General features: G+C 38.5%; 1 protein-coding gene across 2 annotated transcripts in view; it reads left to right on the plus strand.

The window, feature by feature from the left end:
• LOC102732378 (histone-arginine methyltransferase CARM1-like) overlaps positions 1-15,358 on the plus strand; it is a 218,199-nt gene that overhangs the window by 163,632 nt on the left and 39,209 nt on the right. For both annotated transcript variants that reach the window (XM_081802795.1, XM_081802796.1), the window contains exon 6: positions 12,968-13,145. In XM_081802795.1, coding sequence (XP_081658921.1) covers positions 12,968-13,145 — 178 coding nt within the window. The remainder of the gene's footprint in view (positions 1-12,967; positions 13,146-15,358) is intronic.

Below are 15,358 nucleotides of genomic sequence, written 5' to 3' on the forward strand. Positions count from 1 at the left end.
AGAGGGGACAGAATAAATGTCCCAGAAATAAAGTGAAAAATGGTATGTTAAAATAAGATCATTTTTAAAATTTTTATTTTTTAAAGGTTTATTTTGAGAGAGAGAGATTGAGAGTGCAAGCATGGGAAGGGAAGGGGCAGAGGGAGAGAGAATCTCAAGCAGATTCCCCACCGAGCGTGGAATCTGACATGGGGCTGATCCCATGCCCCTGAGATCATGATCTGAGCTAAAATCAAGAGGTCAGATGCTCAACCAACTGAGCCACCCAGGTGTCCCAAGATCATTTTTTTAAGTGTGTACGACTTTCCTACAAATATTAAATGAACATGTGTCCAATATTTTACTTAGCTTATGAATGGGTAAGCTCATAAGATGTTAAGCCTGTCCAACGGGGAATTCAGAGAACTACATGCATACAGGCAGTGAGGAATGCTGAAAAGGATTTGCAGACAGACACAGGACTCATCTGTCCAAAGGGCAGTGATCAATTACATACCACCAGACACAACTCCTTTCTGTTTCTGAGGATAAAGGAATTACCCCCACATGATCATCGGTTTTACTTACAGAGTTGTAAATAACTCTAAGACACCGAAAGGCAAACATAACCTGCAAGGAAGGCATGCTGGATGGGGCACTCTGTAACCTTTTTGTCCATTTTATGGGCTCATAATTTGGAAAAATTTTCCTGACATACCTAAGTTACCCTGTCCTGAGGGTAGTCCTAGAGGGGAGTCCTTAGTCCTAGAGATGCCAGCATTTAGAGAGACAGAAAGAATACCACCCAAATTCCTTTTACCCACATACCCGCCATTTACCCACTACCAGAGATTAGGGAGGGCAAAGAATGATCTCTCCTTTTTGAGCTGTCCTAGTGTGTTGGTGATCACTTTCCAAACTAAGATTAAAAATTGAAGCCAAGGCTCCCATAGCACCTTTGGTGAGGTAATTAACCAATCCTTTTTTTTTTTTTTAAGATTTTATTTATTTTACAGAGAGAGCACAAGCAGAGGGAGAGAGAGGGAGAAGCAGGCTCCCTGCTGAGCTGAGCAAGGAGCCCGATGTGGGACTCGATGCCAGGACCCTGGGATCATGACCCGGGCCTAAGGCAGCCGCTTAACTGACTGAGCCACCCAGGCGTCCCTCTTGGATGCTTTCTATGCACCAGATCCTCTGCTAGATGAGCAAAGGGGACATGACACCTGCTGTCAGATATTTACAGCCTACAAGGGAAAACTTACCTTCCAGTAGAGGGTAGATAAGCTGGCTAATAGGAAGGACAAAGGTGCGCCCCTTCCCCCAACACATACACAGACAACTCTGAATTGCTTCTATAGACATTTTTTAGTGCTTACTTTCTAGTTTGGTCAAAGCATCCTTTCCAAGCCCAGACAGCTTGGCTGCCTCCGTGATGTTCTTCTTCCCCAGTTATTGAGCATTCTGGAACATCAGAGGGAAACCACTAAGTGTATTAAAGTTGCCAGTGTGGTGTTTTGTTTTGTTTTTTTTTAACTGGCATCCAAACTACAGGATTGGCAATATTTCCCTCATAAAAACTTCATGTGACTTCTGTCACCTTTAGAGACTCTGCAGTTATATAGGGGTATACATACTCGCTCGGTACAGAGATGCTCCTGGACTCCTCAGACTCGGCCCTGAAGTCATCTGAAGGAAAAACAAAAAGAAAAAAGTTCTTTTCCTTGCCTCTCTCTCTCTCCCCTTCCTTCTGCATCTTTCTCCCTTGCTGGTCATTCTCTGCCTTTCTTACTCTGTGTGTTGGCCTAATTTTCCTGCCAACTAGGTCTCCTTTGCAAAGGTGTTTTTTTGTATTTTGTTTGTTTGTTTGTTTTTTGCACTCCCAACTCTAGCTGGTTCCTCCCGGGGCCCGTTTACTCTTTCTTGGCAGCAGATTTCGGAGGGCCCTGGTTTATGCACGCTGATAATTAGGCACCAGTGGCCCAAGAGAGGGCTTATGCACTGCTCAGCGTTCTCCTTGATCATAGGCAGAAGGCAGGTGTGCACAAAGGGAGGGAGAGAGACAGCAACCACGGGTACTTCCTCTTCAGGCCCTTCTTAGAGGAGAGCCAAGACACAATGCTATCGCCTCTGGTAAGAGTTATGAGCTACCCTGGTTTAAAACACACTGATAAATAAAATTGCTTTCTTCCAAGTCTTTCGATCCCTTGCGACCTGTCCTTGGGTTGCACACTGACCTCCCCTAGGACTCAGTTTTCTGATTGATAAATTGATGGCTTCAGAACTAGTAGTTAGCCAAGAACTTTAGCTTAAGTATTCTGTTTAAGTAAACTAAAATCATTGACTTTTTTAACAGTAAGGTTTATATTGCTTTTTTAAATGTTCCAACAGATGTTCAGAATTGCCCATTAAGGAAAGGGGTCTGAAAGGAGAGACTAAAAGAAAGATTAATTAGGTATCCTGCTGTTTGCACGACTGCTCGCTGATTTTTTTTTTTTTGTAATTTAAAGTAATACCTGTACACAAGGAAGGGGAATCAAACTGTATTATAGGAGGGTCTTAAAAAAAGTAACCATCTCCCATCCACCCCACTCATGCCCGCTCACATTTCTCAGTGTTAATTACTCTGAGTTTCTGGGGTTTTTTTGTTTTGTTTCTTTTCTTTTTTTTTAGTTCTTTAGCTGATTACCGTGATAACTTTATATCATAAAGTTATGTCATATTTCTCTTTCCTTAATTACCTACTTTGGAGATACTGTTGAAGTATAATTGAAGAGGAAATTTCCTCTTCTGGTGAAACTCCAGTTTTCTTTAGTATATTCTTTCTAGATTGTCAAGATTTAGACTACTTCACTGAGTCTTTAATGTTTGTAGGTTGCTTCTGATAATTTTAACCCTCCAGAAAAGCATATTAAATATAATGACCATATACATGTCTTTCCCTATGGAACTAAGTAGTTTCGTTGGACCCAAAGAAAAGAAAATGTAATCCTGTATCACTGAACTCTTGCTACTGCAAGAAGAATGTTCTATGTATAAAATACAAACTTCTTTTTCTTAAAGATTTTATTTATTTTGGGGGGGGGAGAGAGAGAGAGAGTGAGCAAGTGAGCATGAATAGGGGGAAGGGCAGAGCAGGGAGCCTGATGTGGGACTTGATCCCAGGACCCTTGGATCATGACCTGAGCTGAAGGCAGACGCTTAACCGACTGAGCCACCTAGGTGTCCCTAAAATACAAACTTCTTATTTCTGTTGAGATTTCTTCCTTCCTCTAGTTGATGTTGTTCTTTTATCTCTATTATCCTTTCTCTTATATTTCTTTCTCTTGACTGATCCCTTGTTTTCTTTCATTTGTGATAATTTTAAAACTTTTGAGGCTTTTTGTGTCTGAAAACGTTTTCTGTTCTGTCACACTTTTTGGATTTGGGGCTAGGTATAAAATTCTAACCTCAAAGTCACTTTCCCTCAGAACTTGCTTCATTATCTACTAATGTCTTATGTTGCTGATAAGAATTCTGGTATCAGAATGATTCTTGTTCATGTGAGGTGATTTTTTTTTAGCTTTGAAAGTTTTGGGGATCTTTCTTTTTACTCCTAGGTTTGTCAAATTTTGCCATGATGTATCTTGATGTGGATTAACTTTTTTTAAAATTCCAGTATAATTAATGTACAGTGTTATATTAGTTTCAGGTGTATAATATAGTGATTCAACAGTTCTGTCCATTCTTTAGTGCTCATCGTGATAAGTGTACTCTTCGTCCCTATCATCTTATTTCACCATCCCCGCCACTCACCTCCCCTCTAAAAAAAACCATCACTTTGTTCTCTGTAGTTAAGAGTCTGTTTTTGGTTTGTCTCTTTTTTCTTTGTTTCTTTGTTTTGTTTCTTAAATTCCACATATGAGTGAAATCCTATAGTATTTGTCTTTCTCTGACTGACTTATTTCACTTAGAGTTTATATCCTCTAAATCCATCCATGTTGTTGCAGATGGCAAGATTTAATTCTTTTTATGGCTAAGTAATATTTCATTATATATATAAAATATATTATATATATTATATAAATCATACACACGCACACACACACACCATCTCATTTGTTGATGGACACTTGGGTTGCTTCCATATTTTGGCAATTGTAAATAATGCTGCAATAAACATAGGGGTGCATATCTCTTTTTGAATTAGTGTTTTTATATTCTCTGGGTAAATACCCAGTAGTGTGATCACTGAATCATAGGTTAGTTCTATTTTTAACTTTTGAGGAACCTCCATACTGTCTTCCACAGAGGCTGCATCAGTTGGCATTTCCACCACCACTGCATGAGGGTTCCTTTTTCTCCACATCTTTGCCAACCCTTGATGTTTCTTGAGTTTTTGATTTTAGCCGTTCTGACAGGTGTGAGGTGATATCGCATTGTGGTTTTGATTTGTATTTCCTTGATGATGAATGATGCTGAGCATCTTTTCATGTGTTTGTTGGCCACCTGGATGTCTTCTTTGGAGAAATGTCTGTTCATGTCTTCTGCCCACGTTTTAAGTGGATTATTTGATTTTTTTAGTGTTGAGTTGTGTAAGTTCTTTATATATTTTGGATACTAACCCCTTATCAGATATATCATTTGCAAATATCTTCTCCCTTCATGGATTAACTTTTTAAATTATCCACTCTGCTTCATAGTAGGCTCTTTCAATATGAAGACTAATATCTTTCTTGAGTTCTGGGATTTTTTTTCTATTTTTACTCAACTATTATGTCCATATCAAGTCGACTATCCTTGTATGGCTTCTGTCTCTTTGAGTTTGCTCTACATTCTCAGATTTCCTCAAATTTATCTTACAGATCACTTTCTTGGTCTTAAGCTTTGTCAACTCACCAGTTGAATTATTTTCTAGCGATCATATTCTTAATTTTATAGCAGCCTGTTCTTATTTTATGGCTATAAAATCTCTCCTCTCTAAAGTTAGCAATTAAAAAAAATAGTTACCGTCTTTCTTCTTGGAGTCATTCATTCTACTTGTTAATCTCCAACTTTCTCTTTCATGCTATTTATTTTCCTCCAGTATCTAGAGGTCCTTGTTTACTGGTTCTTAGTTGAGAATGAAGAACTAGGTTGTGTAGTCCAGATCATTAGTGTGAGTTCCCAATAGGCCTCTCCCTTAAGAAGGAGAGCAGACCAAAGCTATTGCCTGATGGGAAGAGATGTTGGCAGGTGAGCTTCCCTGGGTGAATATGTGGATGTGGAGCTCATTGGTAGCCTAGGGACCTGCACTACTGTCAAAATAAGAGCTTTATCCTCAGGAATGGAACTTTGGGTGGTGCTGCCTCAGTGTTCTCCCCTCAGAGTCTGAAATTAGAATCCAAAGTTAACCCAAACTTGCCTCTGTTTCTCTTTCTGGCTTCAAAACCCACACTAGGATCTCTACAAAGATATGTCACAAGAAGCAGTAGTAAGAACTTCAGCTGCGGATGAGACCCAGTGATGTCAACCTCACAGAGACCATATACTTAAGATGGGAGGAAGAGGAGCATTCTAGCCCACATGATGGTCCTGTGGGCTGCGGCTGTTCTTGGCATTTACAGATTCAAAATTTGGATTTTTCTCCCAACCTCCCTTACAGAAAATCTTTTAGCTCTGATATTTAGGGGTGTAGAATAATATGTTCCATTTTCCCCAAATTCAGTCCAACCCAATCTCTTTCTTCTTCTAGAATTCCCTCAAACTTTCTCCTCCCTTGCCAGCTTTTTTTAAATGTATATGCAGTTAAGATTTCTTTCTGATATACATCATTTCCTGTATTTCTGTGGAATCTCAGAAGTATATTTGCTTAAGGGACACCTGGGTGGCTCAGTCAGTTAAGAGTTCGACTCTTGGTTTCAGCTCAGGTCAGATCTCAAGGTTGTGAGATCGAGCCCTGTGTTGGGCTCCACACTCAGCATGGAGTCTGCCTGAGATTCTCTCTCCCTCTCCCTCTGCTCCTCCCTCTGCTCATGTGCTCTTGGTCTCTCTTGCTCTCTCTCTCTAAAATAAATAAATAAATCAAATAAATAAATAAATAAAATCTTTTTATAAAAGAAATGTATTTACTTAGATTCCTAACAATTAGCTTTTACTAATACCTTACAGAAAAATCACTTTGTTGTTTTTATAAAAATAGTATCTTATCACAAAGAATTATATGCAATTCGAAAACTTAACAAAGAAGAGAATTTTAAGCCACCCATAATAATCATCATTAATATTAGGTGAACAGAATATACAAAGAGAAGAATGACGAGAGAGAAATACTTCTAGGAAAACAGATGATATGACCTGTAGTATTTTAAGTAAAAAAAAAATATTTTAAATAAAATTCAGTTTAATCCCATTTTATTAAATTTAACAGAAGGAAAAGAAACTGAAATAGAAGAAGAGAAATTGCTTACCTTTAAGTGTTTCTTAAACCAGAGAGAAATTACTTCCTGAAGGATTCCTTTAAAGTTGCGGAAAACAGTAAGAAATTAGAATAGTTCTTTTTTTAACCTCATGACAAAGATTTACTTCTTGTGAAAAAAAATGCAAAAAAATGAAGTCATCAACACTCTCATATTCTTCCTTCCTTTTTTGTTAGTTACATATTGTTTTTATACTGTCAAGGTGTAATATAATTCTCACTGAAATAGAACTAAAATTCATGTAATTTTTTAGTATTTGTTCCATAATTAAATGGACTCATTTCTAACAATGCATCTTCTTATTATAGCTCCTTATGATTGAATTCTTTATTTAATTCATCTCTCAATTAGGTGAATTTCTTTTTTTCTTTCTGACAAAGCATTTTTTGAAGAAGGGCTTGTGCATGCCATATACCCTGAGTTCTTTCATGTTGGAAATGTGAATATCATTTTCTCTGGATTTAATCTTCTTTTGGTCATATTTTTTTTCTTTTAATTTTGTAAAAATTTCTTAAAAATTCATGTGACAGGAGTCTAATGCCAACCTGATTTTCTTTCACTTTTAAGGTGATTTATTTTTCTGCCTAAGTGCCCAAGGAAATCATTCTTTTTTCTTTAAATCCAAGATCTTGAGCAGAATGTATTTCCATGTTACTATTACTGTATGAAATTTTCCTGTGACACTGTGTATTTTTTCTGTTAACAGAATTGTTTTTTATTTCAGGGGGATTTTCTTTTATTTTCATTGTTTTTTTTTTTGCATTCTATTTTCCTATACTTATGGGACATAATTTCCTTTATTGCTACTTTGTTTTGATCTGTCTTCCATGTCTATTAGTTTCTTTCTGATTGCAGAAATCAGTTTGCCTTACTTAATCTGCATTCATTATGATTATCTCAGACTTCTCTGTTATTAGCATAACTTTAAACTTACTATTATAAAATATTTCATGCATTCAAAAGAAGAGGTGAGTGTAAATGTAAGGTATGATGAATACTAACCAAATGAGCATATATATCCCTGCAACCCCCAAGAACTAGAGCAATCTAAAATTCCTATTTGCCTTTCCCTGATTCCATGCCCTCCCTTCACTCTCAAAAGTTACCAACATCTTAAGTTTTGTGTTTAGCATAAAAAAGTTTAAAAATATAACTTAGTATATCCTAATCAATATAGCTTACTTTTGAATACATTCAACCTTTTTTTATAAAAGAAATCATGCTATATATTCTTCAGCAGTCTGCTTTTTTCCCCCTAAAATTCTGTTTGTGAAATTAATTTATGTTAACACATGGACCTTTGGTTCTTTCTTACTGTTAAATAGTATTCCTGGTATGGACATATTCATTCATTTCCCTGTCAATAGTTACTTCTGGCTTATTGTAAATTTTTATCTTACAATGACCAATATTATTATAAAAATTTTAGTAGAGCTTATCTTGTACGTGTGTTCAAATATTCCTCTAGAGTGTGTATTTCTAGGTGATGATATTTCTGAGTTACAGAAAGAGCACTTCTTCAGCTTTATTGATGCCAAATGGTTATAAATAATTTGAATGCAATGTATTTTCTTCCTGCACATTAATTATGTATTATTCCATAATTGTGTTGCTTTACTTCTTGACTTGTTTCTTTGCACCTAAAATCTCTCATTTAATCTCAGTTCTGTTGCCTTATCATTTTATCTTTAAACTCTTGTTCAATTTCATCTGTAGCATCTTTGATTGATATATTTCTCTGTACTTTCTCATTTGATTTGATCCTTGAAATGACACTGAAGAGATTGGTGCTATTATTGTTCTCATTTTATAGAAAAATAATAAAAGGACTTGCAAGAAATTATGTGTCTTGGCCACAGTCATACAGCTACTCGGTGAAGAATCCAACACTAGCACCCAAGCCTTTCACCCCTAGAACACTTGTTCTTTCCTCCTCTTTGAGACAGAATATAATATAATACTCTCTTGTAGTATAGCTTCTAAGCCCAGATAAGCTTCCATGCTGAACAGGCAAATAAACAACACATATTTAACACATGTAACTCAATGAAAATCTCCTAAGTGAGACAAGAATGGCAGCATACCAAGTGAAATTACTACCCTGATCTACCTTGGAAGTTACAGTGATACTAAAAGGATGAATTCTACTGCTGCCACCACCTAAAGTGTGTGCATGTCTATGCATCATGTGCACGTGTGTGTGTGCGCGTGCACTTGAGTGTGCCTGCATGGTGTGTGTGCACGTCTGTGTACACACGTGTGTGTGTGCGTGCACTTGAGCGTGCCTGCATGGTGTGTGTGCACGTCTGTGTACACACGTGTGTGCGTGTGCGTGCACATGAGCGTGCCTGCATGGTGTGTGTGCACGTCTGTGTACACACGTGTGTGCGTGTGCGTGCACTTGAGCGTGCCTGCATGGTGTGTGTGCACGTCTGTGTACACACGTGTGTGTGCGTGCGTGCACTTGAGCGTGCCTGCATGGTGTGTGTGCACGTCTGTGTACACACGTGTGTGTGTGTGTGTGTGTGCGCGCAGCTTAAGCAACTGATAAAAGTGACAGAACTGTTGACAGGTTTTTGAAACCCAGTGTAATTACAAGGAAACAGGAGTAAAAAAAAGGATGTGATGTGGGTTTGCTTGTAACTTGATGGTGTTCAGGGAGAAGAGACTTTAGTGGAGCCTCCCTCTTTCCTGAACTCTCAGAGAAGGACCAGGTCACACAGGGAAAATCTGTACAGCAGTGAACATGGTGGGTGATGGAGCCCTCCTCTGAGTTAGCGGCCTTTTTCAGCACTTAGAGGGATGTATTGAGGCTCATTTTTTTCCTGGAAAGGATCGTTCTAGAGAGTTTCAGTTTTGGAACAATGGTGTATGAAGTGACAGGCTAGCACAAAACTATCTGTACCGAGAATGTTATAAACTAAAAGTGAAGGAAGGCAGCAACATTGACTCAAAGAATAGAGTGTGTCTGATATCCAGAATTAGCTATTCTCATGGCTTAGAGCTATTATTGGTTGAGTATATGTCCTGTTTTCAGACATCTTTGTCAAAGAATTGTATTCGAACTTACGATTATCAAATAAACTCCTTTCCTTGTTTCCCAAAGATTGATTTGCAGGAGATAAATAAATGCTCAGTGAAAAAAAAGAACTGCAAAGTAACCAAATAAGATCGCACGTCTTTGATTTAACCAAGTTAAAGTTTTCTTTTCTGCAAAATTCTTCAAAGCAATTAATATGCTAATGGATTCTGAATTGTAAGAGGGATATATATTATAGAGAAGTTTCAAAATTATTTGATCATGAAGCTCTTATGTTTGTGGACTCCAGCAATATATTAGGGGAAATTTGGCTTTCTTCCAGTCATAAAATGTTAGCTCTCGAAGGAGCCTGAGAACAACTCCAGTTTTAAACTTTAATTTTGCAAGGAGGCAGACCAGAATTTATAGGTTTTAAGTGACTTTCCCAAGGTCACACAGCTTTTTGGTGGTAAAGGCAGAACTAGAATTCGTATCTTCAGATTCCTGATCTGGTGTTCTTTGAATCTGGCCCGCAGTAAATGAAGTCACATGATGCAGTGACTTACAGCCAGGCCTGTTTGCCCACTTCCATAAACATGGTATTTCCTTCTTTGCCAGTGAAAATAATGAGGCTCAAAATTCTTTCCTTTGAATCCCAAATTGCCCTTCTGACAGCTCATACAATCTTCTCTAAAGCCTTGTTATATCTCTGAGGTTCCTGAGGGTTCAGTAGCCTAGGATTATTTTCTGTAAATTAGCCATATAGAGTAATATCATGTTCACTTGGATATCATTTCATATTGGTCCCTCCAGCAAAACTTAGAAAAGCTCCCCTTCTAGCATTCTGGTCCAAGGGGATGAGGCAGTTTTATATACTGACCTGTGGATAGTCTCATACCCCACAAGCAGAATTTAGAAAGGGCTTAAAATCTAGAAGTGGAATACCTTTGTGGCAGGTAATGGAGCAATGTGTATCGGAAATGTTTAAAATTTCCATACTCTAAATTTGAAGGAAGCATGGAAGTATGTTTCCATATTTAACTTCATTATTTGTCAATGCACTATTGTCATAATGGAAACTTTAATATAACCTGAATGTCCAGTAACATGGTGTTGATTAAATGAATCAAGGTATTTTTATGAAATACCATATAGCTGGTAGAAATTGTGTTGTAAAAAACTTTATGGAATAGTATTTAACACAGAACTTCCCAAGAGGTATGCCAGGACTGAGATACCAATGCCCTTTGTCCCCATGGGAGCTAGTCAGGATCTACTGTGGCCTGAACCCCCAGGTCAAATATCTCAAGCTGTCAAACAAAATATTACACATTTTTATAAACAGAGATATACTCACATGTCTGCTAAGGAATATACTTTCCCTACATTTGGATAGGGCAATACAAATGATCTTTATTTTCATGTTTTTGCTCATCTGCATTTCCCTTTTTTAGTATTTAGTGTTCTTTAATAAAAATAATAGACAATAATAATTTTAACTTACATAGCTCTTAATATACTTCATCTTGTTTTATCCTCAAGCAGGCCTATGAAGTAGGAACTACTATTATTCTTTTAATTATATAAGTGCTATTTTTAAATTCCATATTTGAAGCTATTAAGAACTGGACAAGTTGATGCAGGCAGCAAGCAAAAGGTGGAAATGAGACATATCTGGAAGGTAGAAATAAGAAAACATAGTTACTAATTGTCTGTGGGAAACAACTGTGCTCCCAGGATATTGAGGATTATCGTATTTGTGATCAAAACAGTATCAAGGAAATACAAGATTCTATAGAAGTTTTAAGAAGGCCTAGAGGAATGGTTAGTTTTCAAGAAGAATCTGAGGCAGGATCTTTACTTGTTGATATTGAGATGACAAAGCATGGTGGTGGAAATGTCCAGTGATGATGGAGCTCAGGTAAGACAGAACCTAAGGATGTAGTTTGGGTGCTCATCTACATTGGAGCCCCAGTAGAGCTATGCAAATGAGTGGATCCTCCTGAAAAGAGAATATGCAGAGAAGAGCAGGGTGCCAAAAACTTTAACCTTTAGTCTTTGTCTCCACAGGGGAGAACCCCACAAGCCCTATGAACTAGACCTCCATGTGCGGAAAGATGATAGAGCGGAATTCCGAGAGTCTTTGGGCATGGGTCAAGGTTGACAGTGCATGACATGTTCAAACAGTATTCTTCCATTGTTTTTCCTTAGATCAGAGATTAATTCATTTATTTTTTTATTTTTTTATTTTTTTATATTTTTTAAAGATTTTATTTATTTATTTGAGAGAGAGAGAATGAGAGACAGAGAGCATGAGAGGGAGGAGGGTCAGAGGGAGAAGCAGACTCCCCGCCGAGCAGGGAGCCTGATGTGGGACTCGATCCCGGGACTCCAGGATCATGACCTGAGCCGAAGGCAGTCGCTTAACCAACTGAGCCACCCAGGTGCCCTGATTCATTTCTTTTTTTAAAAAGTATAGGCTTATGGGGCATATGTTGGTGAGCAGCACCCTAGAAGGAGAGGCTCAAGGTGGAAGGTACCCTAGCTCTGTGAAGAAGTGATCAGAAATGGAAAAGATACAACTGACTCATGACAAATGCATGATATGCTGCATTTATGATGAAGAAAGGGATCAAGTTATGAAAGTGCAAAATGGAAGGTCTCTGTGTATAAATACAATGAGCAAACATCTAAGAGTCTCAGGGAGTCACAACTTGAACAGTAGTGTGCTGTATATATTTATGCTGGTGCGTTCAAGATGTTTATTAGGAAATATGTTTTTCAGGCAGTAGAAAGACATAAATGTAATAATGCAATTTCTTTGTCATATTTGGCATTAAGAAGAAATATATTAGAAATATAATAAATACATATCTCTTCAAGGTCCCAGTTTTAAGGGAATTCAAAGTTATTAAATAGAATGCAGAGGACATCAAAGAAAAATGAGTACATAACTGTAAAATATGCTTCTAAAGAAAGGTTAATGAACATACTATTATTTATTTTTGGAATCAGAAGACCAAAGGATAATTTAATGAGGATCAGGATCATTAATTTGTGCAAGATTATTGTACAGTGCTTTTTGGCATCTTCATTCCAGGTAGAATGATGGGAAATAAACTAAAACCGTTAATTAAAAAACAGTTCCCCAAAGGTACATGCACATATATATACACACATGCACAGACAATACAGACTCACTCACCCACATCCACACACACGTGTGTGTTTGTGTAAAGAGTCTGGAGGAGTATACATCAAATATAGGGTATACATCAAATACATTAATATAGTTATTATTTGTAGGTGGTACAGTTATAGGTGTTTTTATTTCTTTTATATGTGTATCTTCTAAGTTATGTATAGTCAACATGAAATATGTGTACAAAAAGAAAAATAAATTTAAAGCATTTTATAGACACAGATCTGTCACCTCCCTCTCATCCCTATCACTATGTCAACCCTTAATCTGTAAAACTTATTTTTTTGTAAAAGTCTGTGTAACAGTCCTAGCCCCCTGTTTTATCTTCTTCAGATGCTGGTGAAAAATAACCACCTTTCCGACAAGATCATTGTTGTGCCAGGGAAAATTGAAGACATCTCTCTTCCTGAGGCTGTGGATGTGATCATTTCTGAACCGATGGGTTACATGCTGTTTAATGAAAGGATGCTGGAGAGTTACCTTCATTCCAAAAAATGGCTGAAAGCAAACGGTGAGTTGGCCAATTCCTGGTTCAGAATAGAAGCTGACAGTGCCATAAGAGTTTGCCCTCCTCTTTACCCCATATTTAATTTTGGACGGAAAGGAGGAGAGGGCATTTCTATTATACCAGTTTTTTTTTTTTTCTCATCTTAATCTTCCACAAGAGATGAGCTAGTCTCCAGCCATAAAGCCATAGGTGGTAGGTAGCATGCTGCATGGTATTAAATATGGTACAGAGGACCAGTTCAGAGCTATGTGTTTCTATCCTGTTTCCTTCACCATCTTCCTTAATGAACTTCGCCTACCACTTGACCTTTTGACTTTGGTTTTCTCATCTGTATTTTAAAAATGATCTCTAAAGCCCCTTTAAGTGTTGGCTTTCTATAATGTGAGAAACTCTGAGGTCTATTTGTTCTTTCTGACATATTCTTCTCCTACTGTGTCTCCCTTTCCCTATGATCAGTACATACAATTGAGATAATAGTATAAAATCCAGTATTCTTTTTGTGCTTATCAAGTGTCTACATGTGCTAATCAATCTGCATGCATTAATTTATGAAAACCTTCCCAAGGGTGAATGATGGAGGTTTTTAATGTATTTGAAAGGTCAGTGCTGAGGTTCTTGGTGATTTTACACTTCTTCCACAGGGGACGTTTGGCAGTGTCTGGAGACATTTTGGATTGTCACAGCTGGGTGAGGGGTGGTATTGTCATCCAGTGGGAGAAGCCACATATGCTGCTAAACGTCCTTTGGGGTACAGGACAGACCCCCACCCCATCGAAGAGTTAACTAACAATCCCAAACGTCAACAGTACCAAGATTGAGACCTGGCTTCCTGGGAGGCACGATTCCCATTCCCAATTTATGAAGAGCAAATTGAGGCACAGTGGGAGAGAGCAACTTGGCAAGGACACACCTCTGGTAAATGACAGAGCAGGGATTCGAACCCAGGTGTGTCTGACCCTGAAGCCCACACTCACGACTCCTGCACACACAGCCTGCCTTTCCGCTATTTACTAGAGAAAGTGGACACATTTTCACAGAATGTTTTTTTAACTAAAGCATAGAAAGTAACTGACCAGTTTTAAAAGTGGCAGCTCCCGCCTCACTTACCCTAGCTGTTAGATTATCTAGATTAAATTGGATCTCATTGATAGCATTTTTAAGTTCTGCCAGTTCAGCTTTCATTTCTGCCCTTAGAGACTGTGTTACCATTAATCGATTTCTCCATTCTAGCTATCGTCTTCATAACTGTTACCCTGAAGTCCATCTCTGACATCTTGGTTATATCCATATCCATTTGTAAATCTGTGGCAGAAGTCAGTCTCTGAGTCTTTCCTATTTTGGGGGTTCCTCCTCCTAGTCATTCTGTTGAGGGGTGGTTGAGGGAATGTACAGAGTCCAAATTATTGACCACAACCCAAGCGAGATGCACCCGTTTTATATGGACCTTAAGGTTGTCGGCCTCTTGTTCTCCCAGCCTGTCTTCGGCGGGGAGGGCCCTGCTGCGCTGTTACTCAGGCAACCCTGTTTGGGCAGAGTTGCCCTGTCCCCTGTGGGGGGGTGATGGGCTCAGTGGGAACCGGTTTTTTGGGGCTTTTGTTCTCTGGAGGCTTCTTCCGAGAGTCAAAGCAGAAGAGATCATTTCCAACCCTCTGCCTCAGAGCAGAGAGATCGCAGTCTGTTCTTCAGTGAGCTCTCCAGGCCACACCGTCTCCGTTTCTGTCCGTGCTGCTATAAACTGCAGTGTCCTGGGTTGTGTGCCCCTCAGCAGGGCTCCCAGTCCTCTCAAAAAATGGGCAGAAGACATGAACAGACACTTCTCTGAAGAAGACCTACAAATGGCTAACAGACACATGAAAAAGTTTTCATCATCATTAGCCATCAGGGAAATTCAAATCAAAACCACACTGAGATACCACCTTACACCAGTTAGAATGGCAAAAATTGACAAGGCAAGAGACAACAAATGTTGGAGAGGTTGTGGAGAAAGGGGAACCCTCTCACACTGTTGGTGGGAATGCAAGTTGGTACAGCCACTTTGGAAAACAGTGTGGAGGTTCCTCAAAAATTTAAAAATAGAGCTACCCTATGACCCAGCAATGGCACTCCTGGGTATTTGCCCCAAAGACACAGATGTAGTGAAAAGAAGGGCCATATGCACCCCAATGTTCATAGCAGCAATGTCCGCAATAGCCAAACTGTGGAAAGAGCCGAGGTGC

The sequence above is a fragment of the Leptonychotes weddellii genome, chromosome 14 (genome assembly GCF_054177405.1).
Source record: "Leptonychotes weddellii isolate Sample4059 chromosome 14, ASM5417740v2, whole genome shotgun sequence".
Taxonomy (NCBI): domain Eukaryota; kingdom Metazoa; phylum Chordata; class Mammalia; order Carnivora; family Phocidae; genus Leptonychotes; species Leptonychotes weddellii.